The 14,713-nt window shown below is 31.4% G+C and overlaps 1 protein-coding gene across 1 annotated transcript; it reads right to left on the reverse strand.

Annotated features, from left to right (window-relative positions):
* Positions 1–10,965: 10,965 nt before the first annotated feature.
* On the reverse strand, positions 10,966–14,077 carry LOC119681605. The gene is made up of 3 exons (XM_038094848.1): positions 13,698–14,077; positions 13,006–13,624; positions 10,966–11,371 (listed from the first exon to the last, which is right to left on the reverse strand). The coding sequence occupies exons 1-3, from the start codon at positions 13,947–13,949 to the stop codon at positions 11,070–11,072; spliced, it is 1,173 nt and encodes a 390-aa protein (XP_037950776.1). The 5' UTR covers positions 13,950–14,077; the 3' UTR covers positions 10,966–11,069.
* Between the last annotated feature and the right edge of the window lie 636 nt (positions 14,078–14,713).

The raw sequence follows: 14,713 nt of genomic DNA on the forward strand, positions 1-14,713 counted from the left end.
AATGGTTTGCAAAAATGGATGTTGCAAAAATTTGATGAACAGTTCAAAGGAGTTGTTGTAACTGCCAGCTACCACACTTGAGTTAGACGAACATACGAGTGTTCAGTACTTTGATCGAACGTTGACCGTGTAACTATTTACAACGCTTTAAGGGCTTCGGAGATCCATTAACACGGTATGTTGTGTCAGCAATTGAAGATGTTCCAGTATCTCAACATGCAACAATTTATTTTGTGTTGCATGTTAAGTGTTTTGCATAACTACCAGTTAAAGCAATTAAATTATTACAAAGTGAAGGAAAATGCATATGCTTTAGATTCAAACACAATTAAGGACTCTACAGGACTTAATAGTTCCACTTGAAATTTGTTCAATATCGAACGAACAAGACTAGACACTTCAGCTCTTAGGAAATATAATGCATAATACTTAACTACAAAGTAAAACTAATTATAATCACATAGAATTAAAGCAAGAAGTATAAGTGCTAATATTGCTGATGATAATTATAGTTTGGCGTTTGATCAAACTCAGTGTGGTTAGTGCTTAGTGATTACTTTGAAGAGCACAATATAGACTTTGAATGCAGTTTAAGCATTTGTTTGGGCTTGAAGTTGTATTTGAACAAATTTTTGATATTAAAAATATTTATGAGATTTTGGATAGTATAGTTGTCTTACTGAGACCATGCACAGACCTAATGAGTTCGTAGCGATACCAGTTTAAAGACTATAAAATCGGTTAGTAACAGTACACTTAGCTTAAGACGTATGTATGCTTGATTTGCAAATTTCTACGAAACAGTACAGTGCAACATCTAAAACCAAGTTCTCAAGCACTTAAAATAAGTAGCTTAAAAAAATGTTATTAGTTTTTTGCAGAGAACCCCACAAATCGTCACGTCTTTAACTTACGTGTATCCACGCAATTTCTTTTAAAATGGCAACTAGCATCCTGCTGTTCTTTCGATCAAGCTGCAAGACAGGTTTGTTGTCCTCTGCCTCATATTTACAGACAAGTTTAATATAGCTGTATCCAAATGACATTTTAGCTAGCCATATAGTAATACGTTGCCCTATAGCTGATGATTTTAATGCCATACTTTACTGCCTGAGTCTAGAAGATCTTTGAGCTAGTTATATATATGATACATAGTGCATAGCTGGCTTTCCTTCTTTATCGCTTCTCGGCCTTATGGCTAAGATCAAAGTGTAGTATCAAAGTGGCTTTCATTCACTATTTTCTACAAACAGATAATCAGAGCAGCCGTTAGAAATATCTTTATGACGCCAGTGATGCAAAGCACCGATCAGTATGAACGTACAATGTATATTATCTTTTCTGTTACAATATGTACTACCAGAATAGAATAAAGTAATATAGGCCGAACAGTCGTCATGTAACACCAGTAAATAAACGCGGGAAGGAGACACCGTATTATACAAGTAACTAAATGTTTGAAAATGTTTTATAATCCAAACAAACAAAATTTTATAGATATATAAATTAAAATGTGTTCCCCATCGTATGCCATATGTACAGATAAATACTCAAAAATGGGCTCAAAGCAAGACCTTATTCATTTTAGGAACGACATGGTTATTTAAAGTTAGTTCATAATTTTGGTGTAAGTAATATTATAAATGCAAGTCCTGGATCTGATTTTTGCCAATGCATTCTAAAATATTTAAACCCTCTTCGTTATTAAATATTTAAATTGAGTAAGAAGTTGGTTAATTTGAGTAAGTTAAATTTAATTAAAAAAAAATTGCTCTATTCGATCATTTAAATTAATGCCATATATCTGGTTTATTATCTTATATATTTAGTTTCTGAAGTATGTGAAGACCCAATATAAACACATGAAACAAAATAAGAAGTAGAAATGCCAATTCATTTAAAATTGTGAATGCATATTGGGCAAATGTAGCGCAAAAAAATTATTCCTTCCTGATTACTGCTGGCAGCAATTGTGCCAACAATATAACTTACGAGCGACGCGAAATTGGTAGCCATACAAGTATAAATATATATCTGCATGTACACACATACTGGATATGGCCCAGGCCGGTAAGTATGCACGATCAGCAATTTCAATCGCCAATCGATACACAAATTGTTAACATTAAAATGATGATCATGCTGATGCGATATGACTTGTGTTTGCCTTCAACCAAACCGGGGAGTTGGTTAGCATTTACCTTAGTCAGCAGTTGCTCAGGCTTACATATGCGGCTTAAGCTCAGTCTTAGTTTAGGTTGCAGTACTGATCACTCGCGACACTGGCATTGGCGTCTTGCGCGTGGACAAACGCAATTACTTAGGGATATCAATTATACCAAAAATAGTAAAAATGCCTGAATATGATATTTTGTCGTATGTCCGCTACATTTCTACATTGCTAGCAATATAGCTAGCATTTCTATATATGTACACACTCGGAACACACTCGCACAAATGCTACGCTTGAAATTATAATCCTTCTATTGCTGAAAGCATTCCGTTGCTCATTTTTCTTTCGGTTTCCATTACACGATTTGTCCCTTGCCACTGCACAAGCCAAAACAACTTCAATTTAGCTTAATGCATTGCAATATTTAATATTAGTAATTGAATTCCTGTAATTGAACTATTCAAAGTCATTGCTACATTTATGGTGCCCCTCGTACATATAATATACTTATTCTGTGTCTTCATATGTTCTTATTAAATTAGCAATTATGCGTACACGTGATGCACAATTCTTCTGAAGTCAACGGTATGTCGAATGCCAATTTGCTCCAATATTTGATTGCCTGCCTTTCAAGCCATTTAATTTTAATGAAATGTGGAATTCCGCACCGTTATTTGTATAGTTCTTGAATGATGAAGGAAATAAATTGGAAGTTTTTACCGAAAGTGATAACGCCAAGCATTTTCTCATTTTAATTATTGAAGATAATCCTCTATGAAGAAGAACATCAGTTTCTCAGGTTTGAAGTAATACAGGTGATACACAAGCAGTTAAGTCCATAATAAGCTTATCCTTTTCTATATTAAAACAACACAATATTAATAGGATAATATTAGTTAATATTATTCTAGGATAATACTCTACTATCTGGTTCAATAGTTATATATAATTGCATAGCGAGTTCCTTAAACTAGAGTCTAATAAATCATCTATGCACAATGGAAATAAAATTCACGAAAAGAATTAGTAGACCGATGAGAGTAGACGATAGATACTACCGAATAAAAACGGAAGCAGTGGTTATGGTCTTGTTACAAGGAACTGGTTTAAAAATTCAAATACAACCTCAGAGAATTAGTACTTTTACTAGTATCTTCACAAATTGATTACAGCACCTGTGAATATTCGTCTTAATACCTTATGTACCTCTTCTGAATGGAAAATTATTGTTAACAGTAGCCAGCTGTTATATATGAGAGGTATATAATACCGATGGCTACTCGGTGCTTACCTTACACCACTCACATTGACTTTAGGAAGTGATAACTTGGAAACTGCGACAATTTGTCTAACTTAAAAAAAATTTATTAAAATCTACATTTATTGTCCTCTCAAGACTTAGACTTATATCAGCTCCTTACCTCTTCCAAATCATCTCCGCTTTCTCACAAAGAACTGGTAACTTTTGTAATATATTTGAATGAAATTGAACATTCATGGTGTGAGTGCTATGTTTCCTTCTACATATCATTCTTAAATAGTGGCTCTAATAGGTGACTTTTGATACTTTCCACATCGCTACAACAAAAAAATTCACTTCAAAGTATGGTATATAAATATGTTTTTATTTGTCATTTATATTTATATCGCTTCGAAGTAGCGGAGATAGTATAATTGCCATTTAAAATTATATTTATAACATTTATTTTTTTTACAATAAAACTTTAAAATTTTAGAAATTCATGATAAATTAACTCCAAAAGTATTATTTTCCATTGGCGGCTTTTACAGAATATAATCAGTTTCTTAATTTAACTATGACAATGGGTAGTTGCCATTGAATGGCATGAGTAGGGACAGATGATGTGCAGATGTAAGGGAAAAACAACGAGAAATTGACCTTAGGCGGATGAAAAATTACAAAAACTCAATAAAAGCAGAATATTTGACGTGTACGTTGATGCAATAAACGCGATCGATGTACATTTTTGATACTCAACATAGATCAGCACTTAGACTAGGAATACTAGGAAGAACACAAATAACCACAACAACAACAACAGCATAACAATACTGACAACAATAAAAATAACAACAACAATACCAATAGCAACAACATGACATTTTTAATATACGCTGGGAAACTTAACACAAAATATTGGTAGAAAAAAGTCTTATGCTAGCGATTATTACGCTTGATCTCAGGTTCTATAGGGTCAATTGATGTTTGCGATGACGACTCAGGCTACAAAATATCGACACAAAAAATGGTCAATCGTCACATTACAAAGAGCAACAATATGCATGACGATGATGCGGCCAAAGCCATGACCACGACCGCAGCAAATTATTTTGGAATTTTAAGTAGATCCTTGAGCTACATTTCGGAGAGTGCATACGGGTGTAGATCTTCATTTGCAAGATGTTAACTGAAAATAATTTAAATATAAATTAATATTTCATAAGATCCGATGATGTGTGGTAATAAAACAGAAACTCAATTAACAACGCATCAGATATTCGTCACTCAGAAGAGACTTTCATAGTCCAAAAATTGTTTTTCTTCTGTGTTAGAATGTCTTCAATGTCAACGTTGCCAGCATAAATTTGAAGGCTCATAAAATATTTCCGTCTCTTGCAACATTTTTCGTACACAAAATTACTTTTCTGTAACTTAAGGCGAAATAAGAAAAATTTAGATTTTCACAGCATATTAAGAGTTTTAAACTTGTTGTTGTTGTACTTGTTATTGTTGTTGTTGTTGTGATGATTGTTTTTGCAATTTTTGATGTATCGCAGTGATATTTTTTGTGGTACACATACTTTAGCTTTGGGGTTCTTGTCAAATGGCAGTCATAATCCTGAACTCGTATTCTCGCTTGTTAAGACTGAAACAGAATGCTTCTTTGGTCTACGGTTCAAATGGAAAGAATTGCATTATTTTGTCTGATCTGCTACGGCATTTAATGAAGAAATTTTAGAAATTATTACCAACAAAAATAGGTTGAGAAAATTATTGAGGTTACTTAAAATTTACAATATTCGACATACAAGAATATTATACATTATTTTATTTCTGAGTTTATTGCAAATGTATAAGTTTTTATAATGACCGATAATCACTCGAATTAAATAATAACTTATTGAAGTTTATGAATCGAATGGTATATTCTCTTAGTTTTTATTCTCCAATTAATTTAAAGACAAGTACTTTCAACAGAATTTCTTGGTTATTATATTAGCACACTAATTATCGTATCCATTTCTTATAACCTTAAAGGAAGATTAAACTTACGAACTAATTAAAAATATCTTTAAAAGAAACTGAAAAAGTCTTCACTTTTTCCCATATGAGTAAAATTGGCTGACCTTTTTGATGCTATATGAGAAATCAAATAAGAAGATGCCTTCTAAATACTCTTAATACTTCTCGTAAGCATATCTTATATCAAAAGGTACATTTTTGAAAATACCAACAATTTGCGGATAAAAATATAGATTAGTATGGACACTAAAAACAACGAAAAAGTTTGTATCGATTGTGTCTTCTATTCGCCGAAATACCATACATTTCCATAGTAAATAACTAAAAGATTTTCTATGCCATCTATGATTTTCTTGGCCTCATTAGAGACACCTGTTTGATTGGTTGCTTGCAGTGGCTGATTGGCAAATAATGATATTATCAAATCATTAGCAATTATTCGTTGTTTTAATGCCACAGTTCTCGCTAGAAACTCCTGTAAATAAACCAGATCCATTCAGTTGAACTTATGTAGTTCAACAAATTATTTGTTATTACTGATGAGCAGTCTAATAAACTTTCAAGAATACACTCCATTAAATATCTATTGCTTAGGTTGGTCAAGATGAAAGAAAGTATGTGTTTCTTTGTGTGGGAACCTATACAACACTCACCTGTAAAAACTGCAATTTCCATGACAGTGTGGACTCGTCCCTATGTAAAAGTTACCTCGATCTAGTCTTATTATATGAAGGCCAGATCAATCAAAATGCCTTACATGTCGCAGTGGAAACAGGAGCCTCGCCTAACAGTATCTACGAAAACATATACTGGTACCCTTAGGAAGATGTTCATAGAAACGCTACACTTTCCTGTGGTCAGAAACCAATATGAAAGAGATGTCTGCGAATTAATTTAGCCTGCCGATTTCTACTCTACATTATTGAATTATCCTTGATATGATTTGCAATTAGCTAATATGAGTTCCTAATTATTTAGATTTCACTTTTTTTATCTTTCTATAGCTTTATTAAGAAACCGAAGAGATTAATTTTTTCTGCGAATAATGAAATAATTTCTGTAACTTCTCCGCAATCTTTTTTCAATATCCCTAAGTTTTTGAATGTTCTAAAAATTTTTGTTAAGTTGCTTTATTAAGCTTTAAGCTTTATTAAGAAACCGAAGAGATTAATTTTTTCTGCGAATAATGAAATAATTTCTGTAACTTCTCCGCAATCTTTTTTCAATATCCCTAAGTTTTTGAATGTTCTAAAAATTTTTGTTAAGTTGAAATAGAAAAAAATCAATCGATCTCATTGAAATAGCGCGCTCTCATAACGGTTTAGCTGACGAGTCCTTATTAGTTAGGAAATTCGTTGTTACTCAGTGAATGCGCAACACAGATTGCTTACTTTTTATTTAATTAATCATCCCATAAAGAACATGTTCGGCTTCATTACACATAATTTCAAACAGTCATATACTAGATTTATATAGCATCTGATTGAGTTGACACATCTAAATGGATCTCTGGCACTACCATAATAACCTAACTTAACAAATAGATATACTCAAGTTTCTCAATACATACCAATTCTTCGCCGTTCTTATTCGCCCTCTTATTCTAGTAACCTATTCTGCTTTCCCAAATACGTATATAGATTTTTTCAAGTATTTTTCATATTCTTTTTATAAACCTTTATTTCTCAAAATTCTGAATTAAATTTTCCTTTGATTTTTCTTATAATTGGGACATGTTTTTGGACTAGGATTGGTCTTAAGTTTATTTACAATATTACATTGTCTTTCTAATATTCACCGGAAAGAAAATACCAAGTTTCGTTAACAAAAGATTTCCTCTGGAAAAATATTCCCATTTTAACATTATTTTTACAAAACTAAAAACTTAACTTATCCAATAAATCAAAATGATCAGATATGTCTTATGAAGTAAAACCGAAAATATTAGATTCATTTTTCGCTATATGGTACAAGTATTTCTAGGCAATTTCTGTTGTGTAATAAACATTTTTGAAAATGTGAGCACATTAACATTATTCTTAAGCTAATTGCATGTGTGAGATCATTGCTCTCTAACACCACCCGCACCTTTGTATAGGGCAACAACTTAACAACTTAATGCACCAACAAATTTCCCGGTAATCACCCAAACGAAAATAGCTGCGAATATGAGCTTCGAAGCGAACCAGTCGTCAGGTTAATGATCAATTGCAGTTTGCGGCAGTTGTGGCACTTGTTGCATTAACTGGAAATGCAATACAAGAGTTGAGTTTTTAATGCACATACGAACCTGCTGGCTACAGGGCGAACTGACAGTTAAAAAGTGCATCCAACACTGAAGCGACGCGGAGACATGCAACTGCACAGTTACGGCTATGCAGATACGTACTTTCAGTTTAATTAAGTGCTTAAGTAATGTTTGGTCTTGAACCGAAAGAAGATTTAAATTTAAGCAACAAAAGCATTTCCGTATTTTTGCATTATCGCAATTTGTACATTTAGAATGATTAGAATTTGCGAGTGGTAATAAGCATGAGAGCACCCATATCCTTCTAAACTTACAATAATCGAGAAAAAAAAAACAATGTGGGAAAGAAAATACTATGGTTAGTAAAGTATTCAGCGTTATAGAAAAAAAAACAGGTAATCCATATAAGGCAATATCTCCGGAAACCAATAAACTATATATCCGTATGATGAATAATGTGGTGTATATCACACCTAATAGCATGGTAAGATCCAAACATTATATATTAAGATAAAAATTTAATAGAAATCTTGATCGTATGTGTTACAATTGATAATCTCGTATCTAAACCTGTGTTTATATTATATATATAGATATAAGGTATATATATTCTCATATATATGTATACATTTTATATATAGATATATATACATACAGATTATATATAGATTATATATCTATGAGATGAAATATCCTTACTTTATTGTTTACATGACCTCTTTTATCTTCTTGTGTACACTACACACATCATAACAAACTTAACGTACACATTTCTTCTTACTTAAAAGTTATAACAGCTTTTGACGTCTGAGAACTAGATACGCCTCTCCGTACAAGTTCATGTAATAATGTAACCTTACATAATTTATATTAAAATATTACAAAATGAAAAAAATACTTGTGCATAAATTATCAAATAAAAAAATAATAAAAATTTCTATTTTATAAAATATTCCTCCTTTTATATGTAATCTGAAGAAGACTGTCTTTTTATATACAACACCCTCAGCTACAAGTTGAGTTAGCCTATTCAAAATATTAATGGGAATGTTTCGTTCCTACTCAGAAAAATTCATTAATCATCTTACACGCGTCGTGTAAACTTTTACTAATATCTCCACAATCAATAAAATAAAATAAAATAATATAAAATGAACGACTCGTCACCAGTAATTTTTATTACTTCTCTTTTAACAGTGAAGACTGCATTTTTCCTATCTTCAAAGAATGCTCTTCGCAGACAAACAAAAATTGTTCACGCTCAAGCAGGTTCAGTTCGCGACCCAATGAAAATTAAACTTTAAGATACGCAGTATCTCAAACCAGTCATTTTACACATTCATTACTTTTATTCTGAAATTGAATTCATAGTATTTTGAATAGTTGTTTGTTTAACTTTTTATAATTTTGCATTGGCTTTTAGTCTTTAGATTGTACTCACTATTCTATCAAAAAATATAAGTACCTTATAGCGTTACCACCAACGACTAAGTCCACATACCGAATACACTATTTATCGACAACTAAAACATATTGATCAAAGCATACCCACTTTGCTAAAATCCTGCACTTTATCAGATAATTTCTATATCTCCCGCTGTTTATGTTTCAACCAAAGCACGTTGTTAGATTAATCAATAGACCAAAGATATAGTACAAAAGATTTTATAGATTATAGTATACATTCTCTCTTCCAAAAACTTATGTTATTTAAACCTTATGGTATTATGGCTTCCCTTATTATGGCGACAAGGTTGCTTCATCTAAATCCATGTTAGTTTCAACATCCCTTACTATTTCCCCATCCTCGCTCCCCATATCATCTTTACCAGCATTGGCTAGAAAGAATATATGGTATAATAAAAATTACTTACTCAATTGGGTTTTAGATTTTCAGTATCCTTCTGAACCACGCGCAGTAACAGTTTGCTGTAGTCAGTTGATAGTAACGATTGGATTAAGCTCATTTGTCGCTTGATACTCTCTTAGAAATCAAATACCTTTCTAGCAGGAGCATTTTCCTTCACTTTTACGATATAAACTAACACTTAATTATGTCAATGTCATGTTATGGCACATACAGCCCTTCATTCTATCTAAAACAATATTCATTTTTAAGAACTTACAGAACTATAGATTCTTTGAACAATTTCTCTCTGGACTCTTTCTAACACCTACTAATCACTATTGTTCTCCCATATAAAAGGCAAGCTAATTTTACTTTATATAAAATATAACATATAGTTCGCGCAAGAAAGATAAATAAGAAATTTTATAAAGAAAATTTATTTAAAATTTAATAATCGAATTTTAACCTAATTTATTACAATATTCATACTTTTAGAAGTTTGTTTTACTATATATGACTACATCTTAAAATAAAAGTGATTAGAAATTTTTTAAATAAAATACAATTACATTTAAAAATACAAAAAGTCAAGTGTCGAAATCTTTATATATCTAAATGATACAGGTTGTTACATATAATATTACTCTATTGTATAAAAACACATTTAAATTTAACAAAGGAAAAATTAAATAAAAAATAGAAAATTTAGCTTTGGCTTTGTCAAAGCTTCAAGTACCCTTCACATCGATAAAAAAAAATGTCCAGATCGACTAGACAAGTAGATCAAAAGTACAAACAGATCTTAGATTCTCCGATGTTTCTATTCACTACGTTACAAACATCTTGATAAATTCAATATACAATTATACACAATAGTGTAAAGGGTATTAATAGTAATAAATATAAACATAATAAAAATACATTAAAAGTGTATAAAATGTGAGTAGAACTCATTTTTTGTTTCTGATACTTGATACTTAATATGTTCAGGCTCTATCATATTCTGTTTGTTTTAGAATTTATTTTCTTTGTTCGTATTAAATAAATGTTTTAATAATCGAAGCAACTGATTTATATTGTTCACATTATAAATGATTTGGAGATTTATATAAGCTTAAGAGTACCTTAAACGCTGGCACGTAGCTAAGTAGAGGTTTCTAGGCTAAGTAGCTAAGTACCTCCACCCGAAATGAGTCGAAGGACTATGTATATTTATATCTATTCAATATGACATAACTGAATGGTAAACAAAAGTAAAGTCGGGTCTGTTTAAAAGTGTTTGCATTTTAAAAATCTGAATAATCAGAATAAAATTTTTTCGAGTTATTCGCCTATACAATACAATATCATTGTAAATTTCAGCGAATTCAGTAAATAATTTAAGTTAAAGTCTATAAACTATTATGACGTAAATAAAAATAATTCACACGAATTATTATTTAAACTAAACTTAGCCTAGATACACCAAAACATTATTTAATTTAAATTCTACTTGTTTTTTACAGTCATTCTGATGTGGATTTGTAGAATGATACTATAATTGTGGGCTGTTGTATTGAAATCCTGGATTGTTGAATTTATATCTGGCAATCTCAAATTTTAGCTTCTCTGCTTTAATATTCGCAATACGTCTCAGTTGTCGTGTTAGCTCGCGTGCATCCTGAGAAGTGATGGGGCTGGTCTCAGCAATGGGAGCAGCCTCCTGTATATGTTGGATCTGCTGGTGTGTATGTGATTGCTGGTGTTGTTGATGATGATGTGTAATAGTGTTTGGTGTGCTATTGTGTATAGTCGTAATGCGGTGTGTATGATGTTGAGTTACAGGCGCTTTTTTCACTAAAATAAAATAAAATCAAATATATTTTAATTTTTTTTTAATAACGCAAGTAAATGTATAAAATAAACTGATTTCCTTAATTAAAATACTCAAAATGATATCTTTTTTCAGATATCATTTGGAACATTTTGTTTTTTTTTATAATATCTGCACGCTTTATGCAACTTTAATAAAGGTTTCAAAACAAGCGGGCAATCAGTTGGTAACAAGGATGTGGAAACTAAATGGTACAAAGGCGCTTATAAAGGCATCACAACTTAAACGAACCAAGTCAACCAACTTTTCAAACTAACTTTCTTACTAGATTTTCATATGTTGTTGTAGTAACCCTCTGGATTCTTTAAAGCAGATAGCATGTAAGATTTACAAGCGGGATGTATAATAAAAGAGGATATAGGGTGAGTGGGAGATTTTTTTATAGTGTATTTCAATTGTTGTTGTTCTTGTAATTGTTGTTATAAGTAGACAGTTTGGGAATAGTAAAAGGCAATTGATCGTCAAAATTGACGTGTGGTTTCGACACAAAGACCCCACTAATGTATTTCAGTAGAGAATGATAAAATACATTGCTAAACCTATTTAAGTTAATTTATTATTGCGTAATTTGTTGTTCTTAGTAGCCTTTCTAATGAAATGGATTATAAAATATAATAATAACAATTTTTTAAACTGAGGTGAAAATTAAACTCTGAATTTAAGTCAAGTTCATTTAAGTTAATGAACTTGTTTGCACTAGAAAGTGGCATATACCGCGCTACTTCATTAAGGGTACCAATTAGGGAAATCGTAAAGCAAATTACGATCGTTTAATCCCATTAGTGAATAGAAACGATCACATCATTTAACCGATGTCATGAAAACTAAGAATAAAGGTACTGACTGTCCCTATTGCATTCTGACTGTCCCTATTGCATTCGTCAGCCTCATTAAAGTTGCCCAGTTTCTTCATCCAATTTAGTATAAATCAATTAATGGCATATAATTCAGATAATAGAAGCGAAAATTCGTATATCAAAAAACTCACACTTTAGCAATACCAACATAAGACTTGTGTTAATAAAATCCGATAGTCATAGAATATTTTAAAGATTGTTTTGTTCAAATAAAATGTGAACGCTTAAAATGATTTATATGGAACTAATTTCTAAACGTTATGTAGAACAATACAAATTTGAGATATACTTTTACAAGAGTAGTTGCTTAAACTGAATAATGATAGACCCTAAAACTTAAGCAGGGAATTTACTATTTGTCACTGTTCTTAAGTTGAAACACAGGTTAAAGACATCACTGTCATTTATACCAGAAACAACACTTAGAAGAATAGAAGGATGACTACCGACTGTGGCATCATTGCACATGGAACTACAATTATAATATTGCAGCTTTTTTACTTTGCTTTTTCGCATTAGAATGTCAGGGAAACATGTCACACTATATACTGAAACTGAAATAGACTAATCAAGCTTCTAGTATGATTTATCGTTATTATAAACATATTTTGGTCTAGGATCACTACATTTGGATTGTGTTCAGGTGAATCTTACTTAAATATAGTAATATTCATATTAAAAACATTTTTCAAATTTTAGGATGTCAACAAATTTTAAAACATTTTTTTTTCTAAGATTACCTTCGTATATTATTTGTTCCGGTGCATGTGAACGTAGTCTTTTCAATGGTATATCGCCATTTATTAATTTTGTCACTGTAGTTGCGGGCGCTGTGTGTACAATTGTTTGCACATTTCCTGGTACGGCGCTATTAGCAGTCGATCCAATTATTTGCTTGCGATGTGTTATGAATTCTAAATGATCCTCTTCGTTTGGACTCTCATCAGTATAGGGCGTGTTCTCAACAACAATCGTTCTATAAGTAGTTGTTGTACCATTGCCCGTATTAGAGTGTTCCACTTTTGGTTCCAATTCATCTGGTAGTATTTCTTCGTTATCGTCGTGCTCATCACCTAACGCTTCATCGTCATCACCGCCTATTGCTTCCTCAACAGCAGCCTGTAATTCTTTTTGAAAAGCTTCCGATGTACGTTGTGTTTCGAATTCCTCATCACCATCTTGAGCATCTTTTTCACATTTTAATTGCAATGACATTTGATCCGGCACTGTTGGTACCACTGGCGCTTTACCAAATAAATCTAATGCTTTCAATTCTAGTGATGTAAGAGATATATCCTTTTCACCAGACACACTACGTCGATATTTACATCGCGTGGTATTTTTCCAATCGTTTAGACGCTGCATTGAAAACAAAAAATATTTTTTAGTTAATAATTTAACATACCGCCAATGCTAATGCAAATAAACTTACCTTACGCCACTCTTCTGCAGTCAAAGTGGGACCATTTTGGCATGTGTTCAGTTTTGCTGATAGTTCCTTCCATTTCTTAGTCAAATAATTGCTATCCGTGTCACGGGGCACACGCTGTGTGGCAAATATCTGGTCTTTTTCCATCAGGTCTATATACATCATATACTGATTGGTCGACGTACGCTTTTTGCGCCGATCCATTTTCAGTTGTTGTTGTTCTGCCGTTTCGGACGTAATTTTGGATATTTTCATGTAAACAAATGGGAAGATAAAAAATTAAATATAAATTTTGGCAGAAGCTTGTGCAAGTATAGCCACTTTTTCTGTAAACACAAAATCTACTTAACGATGCTGTCAATATGCTGCACTTTCGATATGTTAATAAACGAAAGAGCATTGCCATATCAATAAAATTTAATAATAACCCCAAAAAAAAATTCAACACATTTCACTTAAATATTTCATAAATATTATATTTGCATATTTTATATATATATATTATACTTGAAATAATTTACATATTAATCACAATATGGTAAAAATTGCTTTTTACCACATTACTTGGAATTAAAGAGTACATACGCAGAACTACATAAATTTGACTTCATATGTGTTGTACATACTCACCATAAGCATTAACTACAATTAGTGTTAAAAATATGAAATTTCTTTTTACTTAAAAAAAAAACAAATATTAATAACAATATTATATTATAGTTCGTTTTACTCTTTAAATGTTAACCACGAAAGTTTACTGCAATATTGGTAGCATACGGCGTTTACATTGTGTGATTAAGGGTACATTCAAGGAATTATCGAGATTTAAATATTAATCTTATTCTTTAGTCTCAGATTTTCCATATAAAAATTAATCTCCTTTTGGTCGAGATTAATTTTTAATCTCCTAAAAATGATGATTCTGTGCAACTCTGCAAATGGTTTAATATCGTAGATTTTTTTTACGATTTTAGAAGAATTGGAAAAGAAATGTCAAAATCTATTCAAAACAAACATTG

Source organism: Teleopsis dalmanni, chromosome 2, assembly GCF_002237135.1.
Source record: "Teleopsis dalmanni isolate 2A chromosome 2, ASM223713v2, whole genome shotgun sequence".
Lineage (NCBI taxonomy): Eukaryota > Metazoa > Arthropoda > Insecta > Diptera > Diopsidae > Teleopsis > Teleopsis dalmanni.